This window comes from Corylus avellana, chromosome ca10, assembly GCF_901000735.1.
Source record: "Corylus avellana chromosome ca10, CavTom2PMs-1.0".
NCBI classification, from domain to species: domain Eukaryota; kingdom Viridiplantae; phylum Streptophyta; class Magnoliopsida; order Fagales; family Betulaceae; genus Corylus; species Corylus avellana.
In genome coordinates, this window is record NC_081550.1 from 21,195,847 (window position 1) to 21,214,550 (window position 18,704).

Here is an 18,704-nt window from a genome sequence, read left to right on the forward strand (position 1 = left end):
TGGATAGTAAAAACAAAATTAATGGAGATGTCTATCCAGTAAATGGAGTAACAAAATCGTCACCGCTAGTTGAATAATCCACACACACGTGGGTGCTTGGACCAAGATCCTCCGTTACGCCACCACGCTCCATCGCCGTTACACTTGGCTCCCATACATCCCCTATTAGCTACTGATTCGCCAACGAAGCCACAAGCCCTAATTGTACTCCACAGTCTAACACCAGCTCTCTCTCACAAACCCTTTAACATAATTAATTAAAAAAGAAAAAGAAAAGCCCTAACATTTCCCAGCCCATTAAACCCAATCTCAAATCCCTAGCTTTAAATTCCGGTAATTTCAGTTACTGCCTTTGGATTTTCATTTTTTTTTAAAAATCTTTTTCCTACACAATTCGTAGTCCTTGATTTTGTTGTTTTATTGTGTTTTGATAGCCATGTCGGACGAGGAGAGAGAAGAGAAAGAGTTGGATCTCACAGCTCCTGAGGTTGTCACCAAGTACAAGAGTGCTGCCGAGATTGTCAACAGTGATGATCTTATTTCTCTGTCTTTGTCTCTTTTTTTTAATTTGGGTTTTTGGAAATGTTAGAGAAAAGTGTATCTTTTTTTGGGGATAAAAAATGGGTTTTAATTGATTTTTGTATAACGTATTGTTTTGCAGGGGCATTGCAGTTAGTGATATCGGAATGCAAACCCAAAGCGAAGATTGTGGATATATGCGAGAAAGGCGATGCCTTTATCAGAGAGTATGGCAAAATTTATTTGTTTGTATATTTTGAGAATTCATGCTCCCAATCCCAAATGTGAAAAAAATGTGTACTTTGTATATGCTAATGATGACTGCGTGTAATGTGTTAAGGCTTGATTGGATATGGATTCATTCTTATGTTGATTAATGATGGGGTTGTGGGTACAGGCAAACTGGGAACATGTACAAGAATGTTAAGAGGAAAATTGAGAGGGGTGTTGCCTTTCCCACGTGTGTTTCTGTAAACAATACGGTTTGCCACTTCTCGCCGCTAGCAAGTGACGAGGCTTTGTTGGAAGAAGGTGATATGATAAAGATGTAAGTCCTGTTTTGGGTTATTTGTTGTCTGGTATTTATTTTCTTAGCTATGGTGTAAATGGTTTTTTCTTTGAGGAAAGAGGATATGTGAGGAAGTGTTTGGTTGGTTGCAGTGATATGGGATGTCACATCGACGGTTTTATTGCTATAGTGGCACATACTCATGTTCTTCAAGAGGGGCCGGTGACGGGTAGGGCAGCAGATGTTATTGCAGCAGCCAATACAGCTGCTGAAGTTGCTTTGAGACTTGTAAAGCCTGGAAGAAAGGTAATTTACAATGCTCAATTTCTTTCTTCTCTCAACTTAGTGGGGGCACTGAATAATATTCTTCCTTTGGACGCCCAACTTGTCTTAGGTATTTGGTTTTTCCTCAACCACTCGTGTATATCTAAAGCATTTGGTTTTTCCTCAACCACTCGTGTATATCTAAAGCATTTGGTTATGCTCTTGGTGCAATTTCATTTGTATGGAACTGGACTATAATGAATTGTTTCAGGGCATGCAAAATTTTGGTTTGTATTGATACTTGAGCTTGTATTGGATGCTGGTGGTTTATATACTGTGTTATATGCTTCTTAAATTAGTTTTTTTTTTTTTTTTTTTAATGCTTCTTAAAAAAAACTAATTGAAGAAGCATCAAAATTATTATTCAACTTACTGAATAACAGATGAATGAAATGTTTGGGTACCTTGTAAGGCCATTATGAGAGTGAAATACAGTGAATGAAGAGTTCCTTAAGATGACTGATGGTGACGACTTTTGACAAATAAATTCTTGAGTTCTTCACAAACTGTGTTGAGGATTGTTTAAATGCACACGTTTGTGTAAATATATCATAAACAAAAATACAAAAACTCAGAAATTATTGTATTGCATGCAATGTGGTTTATATACTGTGTTATATCCTTCGCATCATAAGGATAAGATGCTATCTCAGTCGTTTCATGTTCAAGTGGGGCTTTTTTTGTTATCTTAAAAATAAGATAGGATAGATGTTAAAAATGATTGTTGCATTAGTTGCATGCTCATCCCCATTCTCTTGACTGAAATATAGCTACGGTTCACGACAAGTCTTTATTATGCCCTTATACTTATTGGAGTTGACATTTTTTCGTTCATTAGATAAGTATTTTTATGTTATATTAATTTACTTCATCCATCTTCCCTATATTTAATTCTATATGTTCCTTCATTATGCTCTTGATTTTTTTTTTCTTTATGGTATGCCCCAATTTGTTCACTTGTTCACTCTTGATGTGGCAGAACAAAGATGTGACAGATGCTATTCAGAAAGTTGCTGCTGCCTATGACTGCAAGATTGTTGAAGGTGTTCTGAGTCACCAGCTGAAGCAGTTTGTGATTGATGGAAACAAGGTTGTACTGAGTGTGTCCAGTCCGGAAACAAGAGTTGATGATGCAGAATTTGAGGAAAATGAAGTCTATGCCATTGACATAGTGACCAGCACAGGTGATGGCAAGGTAAGTGTAGGCTTTTATTTAACCTAAACATCATACTGTAATATGTTTTATTGGTGGCTTATGGATATTGTATTGCAGCCTAAGCTGTTGGATGAGCGTCAAACAACTATTTACAAGAGAGCTGTTGACAGAAATTATCACTTGAAGATGAAAGCATCGAGGTTCATCTTCAGTGAAATTAGTCAGAAATTTCCCATCATGCCATTTACGGCAAGGTTCACATGCTTTTCAACTTCTATGCTGTTTCAATCTTGAAAAGATATTGCTGTTTAGCCTGTGTGGTTTGTTATAAAAAATCCATTTGCGTGCCTTTCTTTTTTAGGGCTTTAGAAGAGAAGAGAGCTCGACTGGGACTAGTGGAATGTGTAAACCATGATCTGTTGCAGCCATATCCTGTTCTCCACGAGAAACCGGGCAAGTCTCTTGATCAACTTTGTTTGCAAAATATTAAATTCACAAATAGTGAATTTGTGCTCGCATCATTGCTCTAATATTTTTTCTTACCAAAAATGTCTCACAAATCATTTCAGAAACTCCCATGTTTACTCTTGGTAGCACAAGGAGGACCTTTTAAAAAAAAATAATAATAATAAATAAAATAAAATTATTGATATGCAACTATGTTATTCAAATATGCATCAGGGACACATAAAAAGAGGCTGGTGATACAAAATCTCTGGCTTCTTTTTCAAAGACAAATGGCGAGTTAACATTGTGTGTTTGGTTTTAATTCTAACCACTTGAGTTTCTTTTAACGTACTTTGTCGGTGGTGTGCAGGGGATTTAGTTGCGCATATTAAATTCACAGTTCTACTAATGCCAAATGGGTCAGACAGGGTCACTTCTCATCCTCTGCAGGAACTGCAGCCTGCAAAGTCTATTGATAATGATCCTGAAATCAAGGCCTGGCTGGCTCTTGGCATTAAAACAAAGAAGAAAGGTGGTGGGAAGAAGAAGAAAGGTGGGTCAAAGAGAAACTTGGTTAAATATTCAGCTACAACACATTCTATACTGGGTTGGCAGTAGATCAAACTCCATTGATCCTTTTATCAATCAATAATTCACAGTTTGAACTTAAGCATTTGCAGGTAAAAAGGGCGACAAAGTGGAGGATTCAGCAGAAGCCGAGTCAATGGATGCCGAGAATGGGGCTGTAACTCAAGAATAAGAGTTTTTAGTCTTAGGCACTTATCACTCCACTGTATTGGCTAATTGCAATGGAAGTTTTGTGGAGAAACCTCTCTAATATAGTGTCTGATTGGGGCTTCTGATGTGTGAGGTGATTTGGCTTAATGCATACAGAGATCATTTTGTTTATCGACTACTTGGTCCCAATGTTTCACTTGTTCAAACAATAAAAAGCAAATGGCTGCATAAAATATCCCCCACGATTAAAGCTTAATTATGGTTACTTCTGTCTTGATTGTGCACTGGGATACTTGGAAAAGAGAATGTTATTCTATTGCTGACTATTAAATGATCCGTGATGTTGGTACTTCCATTAGCGTGCCTTTTGAAACTCTCCCCTGCATGTGATTGAAATGACTAATGTCAATTCTGAACGTAGGCTTCTTGGTACATATAAGAATTGTTTAGCGGAGTAGAGGGTGCTGCATGAGGCCAATGCAGCACCCTCATGCAGGCCAAGTCTTGATCTTTAGTTTAGTTCAATTGAGGACAATCTGCATGGTCGAACTAGTGCCTGCCATATGTGAGTGCATTCATACACACGGAGAGGGGTGTATATTTTGATTGTTTTGAGCACTATAACTTGAATAGGGTACATGAATGCACTCACTTATGATAGAAATCAGTATGACCATTTAGATTTTGTAGTTTAATTATCCGGGTCTCATCTCATTATTAGGGTGGTTGTTCATCCAAGCTTTGAGTGTGTTATTGAATTGCTTGTTTCAGCCATCTACAAAATATGCATCAGGAACTTTAAATCTGTCTGGCTCTGCAGCTGAATGCTCCCCTTTAAGTTGTTATGGTAAATCACCTTCTTGTTTATAACCGAGAAGCTCCTAAGTTGTACAAAATCATCTGTTCATGAGACATTTCTGGACAAAAGTAATGATTTCTTTTTCCTTTTTCTGGTTTGTTTTAGGTTAGATTCCACGGCCCCACAAGGCCCCTCAGATTCTATGTTTCTTAGAATCCAATGGGCCTTCTGTGATGTTAATCATAGATCTCCATTAAGAGAGGTTCCTATTCCCATTTCAAGGCAGAGTAAAAATACCTGGAACAAAGTTTTTCAACCAAACTGAATTGGAAAAAACTCTTTCAATTTGTTGATTCGCACAAAAATCAATGTTGTCAGTTTAATAGGAATATTCATTCGTGAAAAACCGAGGTCCTATAAACATGCTAGTGGGGAAAACCCTGTTGCTGAATTCATTCCATCGCATTTGATGGAGTGTTTTATAACTTTTATGGACAAGCATGTATAACATATCCTCCGTGGCTCCATTCAAGAACTAAACAATATCTTGCATGAACAGGGCAGCTCTCTATCTTCTTTTTCATTGGCGATAAGAACTGAATTTGGTTTCTATTCCACCCTCTCAGGCATTCCTTTCATCCCTCTTAAGTGATGCTGGATGGTTGTTGCCATGATACTTTAACCACATAAATCTTCCCAATGTCTTTACAAATACCTTTTTAACGTGAGTAATGTTAAAAATCACACTTTAATCTCATCAATATCTTATTCCATTGATCTAAAAGTGTCAATTAGTTTTTTTATATATACATTTTTTTTTTTTTTTTTTTTATAAACCACGGTTGATTGGTATTGCCATATTTGATAAGATAGTGGTGAGATAAAAATATAGTTTTTAGCATTACTCTTTTAACATTAATAAGTAATGCAATGCTAAGGAATTAGGAGTACCATCTAGATTACACTCAAAATCCTTTGAAGGCAGTCAGCTTGGAGGGTATCATGGTGAGCAACTTGATGCTATTACTTTGGCTAGACTCTAAATAAAAAATTCCGTTAAAATTTCACAATTTTTATCTGGGAAAAAAATGTTTTAGTGGTCCTTTAAGGTTCCATTTTTTGTTTTTTTGTTAAAACCATTCTTTATTATTTCAAATTTTCTGAAATCACTTCCGTTTGGACTATTATCAAATGACTCTTTTTTACTTTTCATCGGTATAAGTAATATGTGATCATGAGATCATATCATATCCACTAGAAAGTAATACATACAATCGATGTGAAAGACATCACATTCCCACCTATCATCGAATGGAAATCCTTAATAATTTTTGTTGTTTAAATTACTAATAATTTTATAAATAAATGTGAGAAAGTATTTATAAGGGTTACTTAATCTCACAAATCTTGAACAATACATTCACATGCTCGAGAGTTAAGAGTGTCAACCTGGTTCCCAATTTTTGGTCAAAACAGGGAACCAAAATCAGGGTACCTTGGTTCTTGGTTTTAGGAAACCGGAACCGAGAACTGAGTCTAGGTTACCGGCCGATTCCAGTTCCTAAGTTTATTTTATTTTATTATTATTATTTTTTTAATTTTTTATTATTTTATTTTTAAAAATTAATTAATATTTTATTATTTAATTTAAGTTAGACATGTGGCATTGTATGGGCCGTCGGATAAAAATGGATGGCTAAGATTAAAATTTGGAGAATCTCCGATCCTCCCCATAATGGGAGGGGATCTGATCCCTCCAAAACTACTCAAAACAAGGCACACCCACCTTAAACGGATAATATCACATAAACGAATTAGAGACAGAGAGAGAAGAGCGCCTTGGCAATGGCATCCACAGCTTCGACTGTATCATGGAGTTCTTCCTGGCTAAATAGCTTGGGCGGAAACTTGAGCGAAGCAACTAAACTATCGGATAGAAGAACAGCCTTGGTGGTTTTTGCTCAGAAGAAAGCCACGAAGACCCGAAAGGTAGAAACATAGATTTCATTGCATAAAAACGAACTGGGTTTCTGTTACTATTCTCATAATTAATTGGGTCTTTGTGTGCTTGCCTTTGTTTGGTTGCCGAGAAATTGAAGAAAGAAAGAAAGAAAACTAAAATAAACTTTTCCCACTTCAGTTAAGCTACATTATTCACAATTGGGCTTCTCCTTTCCCACATCTTCTCAGCAACCAAACTGCCTGGCAAAAAGAAAAGAAAAAAAATTATATAATGGGGTTATTGTTGTTGTTGGAGGGATTCAGATAATTTTGAAGGAGGATGTGGCAGACCTGGGAAAGATGGGGCAGCTGCTTGACGTGAAGGCCGGGTATTACAGGAATTATCTGCTGCCCATGGGCAAGGCCCAAATTGTCACTCCAGCTCTGCTCAAGTAACGTATAACTGAAACCATATTATCTCTAGATTGTGTTAGTTTGGTTGTCTCTCACATCTCCAATTCAGTAGGAACACTGATTATTTGATGAAACAATGCAACATGTTTAGGAGCCTAAGTTGAGTAAATTGGAAAATTTGTCAAACAGAAACTATACCATACCATATGCTAACAGTCCTTAACTAGAGTACCTGCAAACTATTAGGGAATGTGTATGTTAGATAGAATAAGTAAAACTAGGCATGGATTTTGGACTTATTGATTTGCTTCTGGTGTCGGCTTCTCGTGAGACGGGGTATGGAGGAAATGAGCCGCACTCAGCGGTGGATTGTTCTGATTCTGAGTTGGAGAAGCCAGATTCTAAGGCTCATCGGGTTCTGCCGAAGAAGAAGAGATCTCCTTCTATATGCGCTGGCGGCTGTCTCCACGAAGATGACGAAGGGCATTTCTGTCATTCAATGGGTTAAGCAGCAGGTAGGGTTTTCTAATATTGAGTTGGATCGGGTTTTTGCCTCGGTAGCTCCTTTAGCTTTGGGCTATGGTTCGGGTAAGTTCTCTTTTCCTCCTCTGCTTCGTGAGGAAAGATTGGGTCAAGAACGGATGGGCAAACACCTTTGTAGTAGCTGCTCTTCATTCATAGTGCTCATTTTGTGGAAAATGAATATAATCTCTAAAGACTTTGATTCGTTGGATCGGCTCTCTAACCATTTTCCTAATCTAAACCTGAAGGACAATATTCATCTCGAGGGAGCAAGTGCTAGGCCTGGAAAAATTGGAAAATGTTGGAAGTGGGAGTGCTTTTTGCATCCTGCAAAACATGCCAGAATAGAGCACCTATTTGGGAGTGTTTTAAGTAAATTTGGGGTGTTAGAGGAGGTGATCCCTGAATGAGTGGGTACTAGATTTAGTTTAATAGAGGTCGTGGGATAGTGTAATACAGTTATGGAAATGTGGGTACTTTGGTGTTCAACGTGTGTAGTGTAGTGTATCTAATGTGTTCTATATGTGTGTGTTGTGTGATGCATGAACTGTCTAGAGTGTGATTTGTGTCCTAGGGAGTGTGGTAGCCAGTTAGAGATCTATGTTTAGAGAGGGAAGGAAGCATTGTGTGTGATAGAGTAGAAAAAGAAATCTATTATCCTTGTACTGAGGTGTTGGTTCCCACCTAAAGTAGCAATCACTTGGTGTAAGTTGAATTTAGTTTCTATATTTCCTCACTTGGGGTCCATCATTATTCCACCATGTGCTACTGTGACTCATCATCTTGTGTTGACCAATGCTTATATTCTCCATCTCCTTAGGAGAGCACTGTTGATGTCATCTCCATCACAATTTTCATTACCTCCACCCTTTCTATGACAACCTGCCAAAGCCATCATTAGCAATCCTACCCTCGTCAGCCTTAACCACCTCTGCCATTCTCACATTCCATCACCCTCAACCTAAAACTTATCAATACCAATTTTTACCGGACCATCCCCATGAGTAGACAATCACATGCCGTAGTTTCCTAGCAATTGCTCCATCATTTGTTGGTGTTGGTGGTGAAGGAAGGTATAATGTTTGTAATGGATGATATCTTCGTAGTCTAAGGTGGTAATGGTGGTCTTGGCATTTTCTCAAATATGGCTTATCATGATGTCCACCCAAAACTCTAATTCATGTGGGAATTTAGAAACTTGTAACGGTAAGTGGTTTTGCGTTGACAAAATTTGAACCGTCAATATACACAGGTACTCTCACATCTGAGCAAGGCAGATTCTCCAAAGATTTCAAAAAGCTGAAAAGTTGGGAGTATTTTTATTTTTTATTTTTTTAACATTCTTCTCAAGCTTCGAAGGAGGCTGCGGGGAGCAGCATAAGAACACATTCTAATTGATCACATGTTTAAAATATCTACATTCTGATTGTCACCCATGATTCGTATCTGCCATGTAACATCAACAAATTATTCGCAAAGAGCTATTGATAGCAAATTTTTTTATAATTTATTTTAAAAAGTTATGTATACATAAGCTCTAGATATAAACTTTATGATCTTGATCTTGCATAGCATTTTTCAATTATTAGCAGGCAAATAGTTGATTGAAGCTGCAGATCATAGAATTTAGTATCATATTATTGTTAGAAAAAGTAACCTATCTCATCGCTTTGATATAAATTTTCTTCATTCTTTTTCCAGGGAAATGCGAATGGAAGAGGAGAGAATTGAGGCTGAGAAAACACGGGTAATGAAATAAGCCATTTATTGTAATAGGTCTAATGGTAGTGGTGTGTTTAGTAGGTGTGAGTTTTGTTATTAGGCTAGGCTAAGGTCCTCGAAACAACCCATCGATTTTGGCATACTTTTTTTCATTTCAACCATACTGTTCATTACAATTCATCAATTCCTTTCCAGTACAATCCACAACATCGAATTCTATTCGATCATTCCATTTAATTCTAAAAAATTGCCTCATTTCCATTACAAGCAAATTCCCAAATACAAAAATGAATTCGTGAAACCCTAGGTTTTTTACATTTATTTATCCCTCTACTTCCCCAGAATTGAAATTAGTTCAGATTATACCTTTATAAATATTTCCATGTTTACATCATTATTTTCTCCAAATCTCGTTGAATTTATTTTATGTTAATTTCATATATACATTATGACCTAAGGCTACATGTGGTTTGTAGTTAAAACATTTCTTGTCTTTAGACAGTGCACCTAAGGTTACTGCATAGATTTGACATGAGTTGTAACGATTTCAGAATCCTGTTTTCTGTTGCCATCATTGGGTAAGACTGATGACATTGTCTAACCCCACTTTCCTATTAAAAGATCCATTCTTAGACTGTGCTTGTACTCTTAGACTCGATAGTGGTAGGTATACGAAATGACCCCGCCTTGGAGGTTCCCCGTCATTAATTATAAAAATAAAAAGCCTCCAAATGACAAATAAGAGCTGATTATTTCAATTCAGTGCCCAAATGCACTATATCTTTGATTACATTTATATTCTTTCTTTTGTTAGTAAAAACCTCTACCGGTGTCCCCCGTCCCTCTTTTTTATGTTCCTTATATCATTTTTTTCTTTAGGCAAAAGACGAGGCACAGCAACTCGCCCTAAGTTTTGAAACGGTTGGGGCTTTTAAGGTGAGGCGCAAAGGTGGGAAGGGGAAACAAATTTTTGGAAGGTGAGTGGAACTAGTGCACTATTAAGCAGTTATATGATCTATTGTTTGGATATTAACTGATGCAAAATTCCAATTACAGTGTTACTGCTCAAGATCTTGTTGACATAATTAAGGCACAACTTCAGAGGTACCACCTATATTGCCATTAATTTTATTTATTTTTTCACTGATTCCAACTATATTTGTGAGCTTTTCCCTAATCCAAGTTTCAACGATTTCTATATTTATCTACAAATCCATAATTTCTAATATATTTGAACATTTCTGAAATTATTATGATTCCAGGATACTGTATTATTTGTTATCCTACTTCAGATTGAAATCCTCTCATATTTATGGATGGTTTTTTTTTTTTTTTTCTTCTTCTTGAATTCATTCATAATTTTCTATGTTATTTGATCCATTGAGTCTCCATTTCTAAATCTCTCTTCATGGTCTCTAGCTACATAGCTTTTATTTATTAGGAAAAATTTCATTTACCACCCTTAATCTTTCATCACTTTTGCAAGCATACCCTTAAACTTTTAAAAGTATCAATCACAGTCCACCTTTCATTTTTTTTTTTTTTTTTTTTTTTAATGTTAATTTTAACCCTCCGTTAGGATTTTTGGTTAAAGTATAAGGGTATGATTATAAAAGTATACAGTTCAAAAAATAGAGAATAAGAAGTTTTTGGAGGCTATATTAATTTGATGCTTGTGGTTTCTTAATTGCTATTATTAATGCATGTATAGGGATGTGGACAAGCGAATTGTTTCTCTTCCAGAAATCCGGGAAACAGGAGAATATATTGCAGAGTTGAGGCTTCACCCAGAAGTTATTGCTCGAGTGAGGTTGAATGTGTATGCTAACTAAGGACAACTAGTCAACTACCTTTTGGCGCCCTAGCTCTGGATGGACATTTTCCCTTTTTTCTTTCGGTATGTCAATATATATATTTTTTTCTTTGATTGAGTTAACTCGTGCCGAGTGGGTTTAGTGAGTTGACTTCCCATTTTTTTTAACCAAGTGACTTGATCGTTGACTCGTTAAACTCGATGTGTTGACCCTCCACAATATGGGCTGTTCGGTTGGCAATGGGACACAAACTTCGGCTCAGCATTGGGTAGCTGAAACTAGGCTGATAATTTGGGCCGATTATCCGATTATGAGCCAAAACGGGCTAACTTGAGGCGGTGATAAGATTGGAAAACTTGATAATCCAATGAATGTGAATGTAGCGCGTGACACATGCAAAACGTGCGCGGGCATGCGAATGGCTGGCCAAAATCTGCCATGGTGTGTGAAGTGTATGGGATGAAGAATTGTACTTTAAAGTGGCACTTGAAGGCATGTGCGGAGGTGTATGGTGAGAAATTCACTTCCCTCGATTGGAAGATTAGCAACCTTCCATGCCTATTTATGTGGGTTAAAAATTAAAACACCAATAATGGTCGACGGTGACGGTACAGCCGCACAAGTGATGGTGGGTAGCGCTTGAAAGTGCATGGATGGCAAAGAAATCTTTTATGTCGCTTGTAGGTTTAGAATTGCTTTGCTTGGCCAGCATAGAGTAGATTAGGGCTTGTGAAACCAAAGGTATTGTTTTTATTCCAAAACAAGAGCTAAAAGCACCCGAATTTTTTCAAAAAACAGTGTGGTAGCGATCTCTAATCACCCTTAACAATTGCAAAAGAAAGTGGCTATAATACCGTGTTAGAATTAAATTCTAACATGTAAAAGAATTGAAGCGAAGAAAAAGATAAAAACAAGAATTTGAGGTAATTTGACCTTAAGAGTCTCATGTTCACCATTTTAAAGCTTGCTAGGGCTACAAATTGATCTTATTGACTTAAATACAATTATGTTACAAAAGAATTTATTTATAGAGAAAGTATAGGTGGGGTTTGGTTATAGACTCTAGTATTGACCTTCCTTTTCTCAAAAAAAATAAATAAATAAATAAAATAGTATTGACCTTCCTATAATTTATATTTAGGAACCTCTATTTTATTTTGTTCTCCCCGCCCCCCCCCAAAAAAAAAAAAAAAAAACAAAGAACATATATTATTTTGTTCTATTAAATGTCAGGTCTTCGTAGCATATTGATATTGAGAATATTGGGTTTTTTTTTTTTTTTTTTTGTTATGCATATTGGTTGGTTTTTATATGATAAAGACCCTTCACAATATTGATCTTGTCCTTAAGGGGTAGCTTAATCATCTAGGACCATGCCTCATGAAGCGGAGATCATTAGTTCAAATTCCCATTCATCAATATGTTTCACAAATAACACAAAAAATAATTATAATTATGAATAATAGTATATTATAATAATGGTAATTAATAATTTACATTCATCAAAAATCAACAATATTCTTTTCCTCCTCTTCCAGCTAGTAGTGGCAATCCACCAAGGCGGGGGTGGAGAAGACAAGGCTTTGTTGGTCGGCCGATCTAAAGTGGAATTAGAATTGTCTTCTAGCGCCGAAAGATTAAGATCCAAAGACAGAATATCTCTCGTTTGATCTCAACATGTTGGACGGAGTCTGCTGCAGCGCTTGTTGAAGTTGCCATATGCCGCCTCATGTGGGCGCTGAGTGCCTGAGTGGACATAAACTCCAATTAGGGGTGGGCAGATTAACCGATTACTGATTACCGACTTTAACCGAACCGATATTAACCGTAACCGATAGTTATCGGTCGGTAATCGGTTAAAAATTTTATACCGATAAGCTTATCGGTCGGTTAAAAATTTTTTATCGAAAAACCGATATGACCGATAAGATATTTTAATTTTTAATTTTTTAGAATTTTATATTTATTATTGTAGTGGATCAATATAAAAAAAAAAAAGTTTCAATAAGGTATTTTAGCCAAAAATATACTCTAAAATAACTAATTTTTAATAAGCTATTTTAGGCTTTAGCCCAACAAAATGTATTTTGACCTTCAAAACAATTAATTTTTAGCCTAATTAGCAACTAGTAAAAGCCCAATAAAAAGCCCACAAAAGCCCAAACCGATTTAACCGACCGGTTAACCGATTACCGATATAACCGATAATTTTCGGTTAACACTTCTTATTGGTCGGTAATCGGTTAGGATTTGGTTAACCGACCGATTAGTCCATTAACCGGTCCAAACCGACCGATACCCAGCCCTAACTCCAACCTACATATGGCGCATTCATGGATTTTGGCCTTCCCATCCCTATTGAATTGAAAATACCTCTGTGAGAGAGAGAGAGAGAGAGAGAGAGAGAGAAATGAAGTAGGCAAAAGGGTGGGAGAGAGTGCATTGCTATATATAGGAAAATGTTAAAAGAAGATGGGTTTTGTGATATAGAGTGGAATTGTAACGAGTGTGGGGTGTGAGGGTCAAATACCGACACCCCTAGTGAATGAGTTTGCTAACAACTTCGCCAAAACACGGTAGAGACTTGGCCGCGCCACCTCCCAAACTTCGCCTAGACATCGCCGGGACCTTTCAAGACATTGTTAGGACTCGTCCAGACCTAATCGAGCAACCGTTGAGACTTCGTTGGAACTGGGTTGGAACACAATCGGTACCCGGTTGGGACTCGTACGGACCCATACGGAACTTACCGAACCCGGTCAAGACTTCATTGAGACTCGGCTGGGACTTCATCGCCATTAATAGGCACCACTGCGAGTTTTGTGTCATTAATACTTTATTTATGATTGACAGCTTTGGAAAGTGATTAAGGCTTTAGTTTTGGTCCAATGTCATCCATCACCTATAAATAATAGTCCTTTATATCACCCAACAAACGAGAATTAGGTCGATCACATAATACTAGTCTTAATTAGGTTGTCCAGCTGAGATATTTTTTTCCCCCAAAGCAAATTCAAAGTCACATGATATATCATGAGCGGTGCAAGTAAAGAAATATTTGAACCATTAGTTGTAGAAAAATAGTCCACTATCCATATGTCTCCATCGTTAATGTTTGAATGGTGATTTCAGTAGTGCTATAGTTTTTTAGATGTTGGAGCAGAGTGTTTTGTGAAATGTTGACAGAAAACACTAAGAAACTAAAGTAAGTAAACACCTCTCGAAGGCAGTTTAAGCTTTATAGCATGATTTATGTACGTAAATTTTTCTTAAAATAGATAATGTTAATTAATTTTATAGCATTTTTTGCTGCAAGTTTACAGTACATGAGTAGCAGTGACACTTCGGGGTAATTATAATATTGTATAATTATCGTCGCGCAGGGGATGGGGGGTAATGGCTTTTATTTGATACCACAAAACTTTGTGGCTCTTCATTTCGATAGCTCCTAAACTATGTACTGCATTCAGGTCCAGGTTGCTGCTGATGCTGGTTCTCAATATGGATCTGGAGCTATGCCGCATGGCACTTATGACATGCAAGGAACGCATGTATATATATAGATAGGATCTCAGCAAGTTTTGGCATAACCATGATTTAAACCTCTTTTGCCACCGAGACTAAATGGCCAGAAAATTTCGAATCATATAGTTGATATTGTTTGTATTGTTTCTTATCACCTAGTTATATTGCATTTCTTCCTAAATTGTACCTTTTATCAAGATCATCTCATTCTTTTATGCTCCCTCTTTGGCCGTTGTTTGCTAATCATGCTAAAAATCACACTTTTATTTCCACCACTATCCATTATGTTGATAGAGAAGTGTCAATTCACCTTTGGACGCCATTACCCAATATGCTGATTTTGCAATGTTAATCAGTTCTTATTTTTTTTTTTTAAAAAAAAAAAAAGTGTAAGGGTTGATTGACACTATCATGTCAGCATAGTCGAACATGACGAACAGTGGTAAGATAAAAGTGTGGATTTTGGCATTACTCTTGTCCTATTATTGTTGGTCATATACGTTGTTCACATACCTCCCATTGGGATCATTTCATTTTTTCTAGAAGCCCTAGTTAGCAAATTGCAATAATACTGTTGAATTCTGATGTTGAAGCTGGCTATAAAGGACTTACTTGGTTGGCTTGTGATCTCACCATCGCGGTTGGTGACAATTAGCTTGTCTAACTTGTACTCGCAAAGTTGGTAATGCTGGAATGTCAAGTGCTCCACGATCAGCCTGACTTTGTGCCATGGAGAAATTAGGGCAAGTACCTACACTATTTATAATTCAAACTTGACATATTGTATGTCACACATACACACCACGCAAGCACGCACATGTGCACACAAAACGCATATAAGATGTTAAGAAGTGGAAAAAACAGTTTAGGTTAATGTTAATGATGCCATGCATACAACATACATTGAACTTAACAGATTATGAAAAATGAAGGGTGAAGAGATCGAACTAAGCAACCAATAACATTTCATCTAGCTTGTTCATAACCGAGATAGAAACGATCACACAATGTTACAATCGCTAAGAACTACGATACAAACATAATTAAGTGTCGATGTATGCTGACTTAGCTAATGCCAAATCATTTTAACAACTATTCGAGCAAGTATTCAACTCAATTGTATATGTAGTTTACAAATAATAATAATATCAAGCAGTCCCATCCTCTATTTTTGGAAGAAGAGCTCCGAATTCCAACACCTTGTCCTTGTCAGTAAAAAATCAAGTATTATAATTGAGGACCATGAAAGAGAGGTAATGCCTACCTAGATAATAGAAGAAATTAGCCTACTACATACTCTCTATATCTCCATGCCTTTGGGACCTTCAAAAATTATAAATAAAGATAGAGCCCACTGAATCTAAATAATCAAACTAAATATCGTAGATTTAACAAAATAAAGAAATCCATGAAACTGCACACGGTTCAGAGTGAGCTACTCTGTCAACATATTTAGTTGGATTTCCATTACCACAAATAGAGATGAAGTGCTAAAGCACAGTTCTTTAAAAGAAATGGTAAAAAGAAAGGGAAACTTCAGTTTGCCCCCTAACTTTCAGCCGATTTGACAAAACCCTCTCAACTTTTAAATCTCTCACTTTCTCAACTTTCAAATTTCTCACTTTGAACCATTGAACTTTCAATTTCTATCATTTTGGATCCTTCTGTTAATTTTCAAGGTTAAATTCAAACGGTTTGACTTTTTATTCTCATTACACCCTCACCTAAAAACTACATCGTTTTAGACCTCAAAACTACAACACTCACCCACCAAAACGACATCGTTTTGGGCATTAAAATTATTATTTTTTAAAATAAAAATAAAAATAAAAGGTAAAATATTGAAAAAATAAAATAGTAAAATCGGGTGTTAGAGCCAACTCCTTAAATGGTCTGGGTGGTCCAAACCACCCCAAAAGGCCGTATAAGTGGCCGAACCACTCAGGTTCCCTTGGGGTGGGTCCCTAACCCCAAAACACCCGATCCCTCTTTTTTCTTTGGCCTTTTGGGGGTGGCCAAACCACCCCCTTGGCCATGAGGGTGGTTTCTCCACCCTCATACCGGCCATGGGGGTGGCTCCAGCCACCCCCAGACCGGCCCTTGGGGGTAACCGAACCACCCTCAGGCCAAACGGGGTGGCCGGTCACCCCCTAGGAGGTGGTTCGGCCACCCCAAGTCTCCTTTTTTTTCTTTGGTTTTAATATAACGTGGCACCCAAAAACCCAAGTACCACGCCATGTAGCGCTTTGAAACTACAAGTACCACACTATATATAAGGGTGACGTAACACTCCATTAAAAATCTTAACAGAATCTTGACATAAGTACCAAGTGGTTTCATTTAAAAGAGGTTCCTCCCATTTCAAGGCCAAAATTTTTCGACCAAAGAAAAAGTTCTTTCAATATGTTGATTCTCACAAAAATCACATACATTTTGAAATTTGTCAGTTTAATAGGAATATTCTTTCGTTAAAAATCTGCATGAAATACCGAGGTCCTATAAAAATGCTAGTGAGGAAAACCCTGTTGCTTAGATGGACAGGCATGTATAACATATCCTCCGTGGCTCCATTCAAGAACTAAACAATATCTTGCATGAATTGGGCAACTCTCTATCTTCTTTTTCATTGGCAATAAGAAGTGAATTTGGTTTCTATTCCACCCTTTTCAGATGTTATACAGGCATTCCTTTAATCCCTCCGAAGTAATGCTGGATGGTTGTGACCATGATACTTTAACCACATAAATCCTCCCAAGTCTTTACAAATACATTTTCAACGTGAATAATGTTAAAAATCATATCTCATCAATATTTAATTCTGCTAATGTGAAAGTATCATTTAGTTTTTACATTTCTTTTTTTTTTAATAAACAATGGCTAATTGACACTGTCATATCAACATAGCGAGATAATGGTGAGATAAAAGTATAGTTTTTAACATTAGTCTTTCGACATTAATAAGTAATGCTAATGAATTAGGAATACCATCTAAATTACACTCAAAATCCTTTGAAGGCAATCGGCTTGGATGGTAAGCAACTTCGTGCTATTACTTTGGCTAGACTCTAAATCGAAAATTCTGTTAAAACTTCACAATTTTTATCTAGGAAAAAAAGTTTTAGTGGCTCTTTAAGGTTCCATTTTTTGTTCAAACCATTCTTTACGATTTCAAATTTATTGAATCACTTCCTAAGGTTTAGACCATTATCAAATGACTCTCTTCACACTATTTCTGTTAACCTTTTATTGGTATAAGTGATTATGTGGTCATGAGATCATATCATATCCATTAGAAAGTAGTACAAATGATCGACGTAAAAGGCATCACACATTCACCTATTCTCGAATGGAGATCCTTAATAATTTTAGTTGCTTAGATTGCTAACGATGCGATAAATAAATGTAAGAAAGCAATTTGTCCGAGCAAGTCTTGAACAACATGCAGGGGCAGAATTACATGGGGGCTTGGGGAGCTTCAGCTTGTTTTCCCAAAAAATTCTCTCATATACCTTTTAATAATTCTCTCATATTTAGTGTCCAAATTACAAATTGATGGACGTCCGAGCCCTCACCCCACTCTCTTGGACTCCCTTATAAAAGGTGTGAGGTACACACTTTTTTCTCATGAAGCCCTGCCCTCTATTACACACATACACTCTCTCATTTCACTATAAAACCCATCTTTCTCTTCTCAACAGCCGAATTCCGGATCTCTCTTTCTAGAAGAAGATGGTGAGCACCGAACCAGAGCACGAGCACAGAGAGGATGAGGGGCGGAATTGCATGGGGGCTTGGGGAGTTTCAGCTTGTTTCCCTAAAATATTTTAAAAATTAGAATATAGCCCCCATTTTTTTTTTTTAGTTTTGACCCTCAAACTATAAATACTAGTTCCACCTCCAAGATATACATTTTAATAATTCTCTCATATTTAGTGTCCAAATTACAAATTGATGAATGTTTGAACCCTCACCCCACTCTCTTGTCAAAAACCGGGACGAGAACCGAGAAACCGGAAAACTTAGAAACCGGTTGGGAAACACCGGTAACCTGGGTGCCCGGTTCTAGGTACCAGTTTTGAGGTTTTTAAATACCCGGTTATAATCGGGGATATATATATATATATATATATATATATATATCCCAATCTAGTATATTTATTATTATTTTTTTACTCTAGCGTTCACAAAAATTGTAAATCATTTCTATATTTTCGAATTTAGTATATTTATTAATATTTTGATTTTTTTGATTTTTTTTTAAAATGGGGCACCAAA

At 36.7% G+C, this 18,704-nt stretch overlaps 2 protein-coding genes across 3 annotated transcripts; both read left to right on the forward strand.

Moving 5' to 3' along the window:
* The first annotated feature begins 73 nt into the window (after positions 1 to 73).
* On the forward strand, positions 74 to 3,948 carry LOC132162740 (ERBB-3 BINDING PROTEIN 1). 2 transcript variants are annotated; one of them, XM_059572967.1, is made up of 10 exons: positions 74 to 333; positions 435 to 527; positions 662 to 746; positions 917 to 1,066; positions 1,180 to 1,333; positions 2,331 to 2,546; positions 2,625 to 2,761; positions 2,869 to 2,960; positions 3,325 to 3,507; positions 3,626 to 3,948. In XM_059572967.1, the coding sequence occupies exons 2-10, from the start codon at positions 437 to 439 to the stop codon at positions 3,712 to 3,714; spliced, it is 1,197 nt and encodes a 398-aa protein (XP_059428950.1). In that variant the 5' UTR covers positions 74 to 333; positions 435 to 436; the 3' UTR covers positions 3,715 to 3,948. The 2 variants fall into 2 exon arrangements, with proteins under 2 accessions (XP_059428950.1, XP_059428951.1); XM_059572968.1 differs by having other exon boundaries at positions 75 to 333; positions 3,635 to 3,948.
* A 2,337-nt stretch (positions 3,949 to 6,285) lies between these two features.
* On the forward strand, positions 6,286 to 11,015 carry LOC132162741 (large ribosomal subunit protein bL9c). Its single transcript, XM_059572969.1, has 6 exons — positions 6,286 to 6,480; positions 6,757 to 6,884; positions 9,070 to 9,115; positions 9,970 to 10,067; positions 10,147 to 10,194; positions 10,802 to 11,015. Exons 1-6 carry the CDS (start codon positions 6,337 to 6,339, stop codon positions 10,920 to 10,922), a joined length of 585 nt encoding a protein of 194 aa, XP_059428952.1. The 5' UTR covers positions 6,286 to 6,336; the 3' UTR covers positions 10,923 to 11,015.
* Positions 11,016 to 18,704: the final 7,689 nt, after the last annotated feature.

What these genes read in the sequence shown, in the direction of transcription:
- LOC132162740 (XM_059572967.1), top strand. Translation starts at nt 437, where the DNA reads ATGTCGGACGAGGAGAGAGAAGAGAAAGAGTTGGATCTCACAGCTCCT. An exon ending in TTGTAAAGCCTGGAAGAAAG is followed by an intron (nt 1,334 to 2,330) that starts GTAATTTACAAT and finishes TTGATGTGGCAG; the next exon opens with AACAAAGATGTGACAGATGC. An exon ending in TGGTGGGAAGAAGAAGAAAG is followed by an intron (nt 3,508 to 3,625) that starts GTGGGTCAAAGA and finishes TTTGAACTTAAG; the next exon opens with CATTTGCAGGTAAAAAGGGC.
- LOC132162741 (XM_059572969.1), top strand. Translation starts at nt 6,337, where the DNA reads ATGGCATCCACAGCTTCGACTGTATCATGGAGTTCTTCCTGGCTAAAT. An exon ending in AAGCCACGAAGACCCGAAAG is followed by an intron (nt 6,481 to 6,756) that starts GTAGAAACATAG and finishes GGAGGGATTCAG; the next exon opens with ATAATTTTGAAGGAGGATGT. An exon ending in ATTAAGGCACAACTTCAGAG is followed by an intron (nt 10,195 to 10,801) that starts GTACCACCTATA and finishes ATGCATGTATAG; the next exon opens with GGATGTGGACAAGCGAATTG.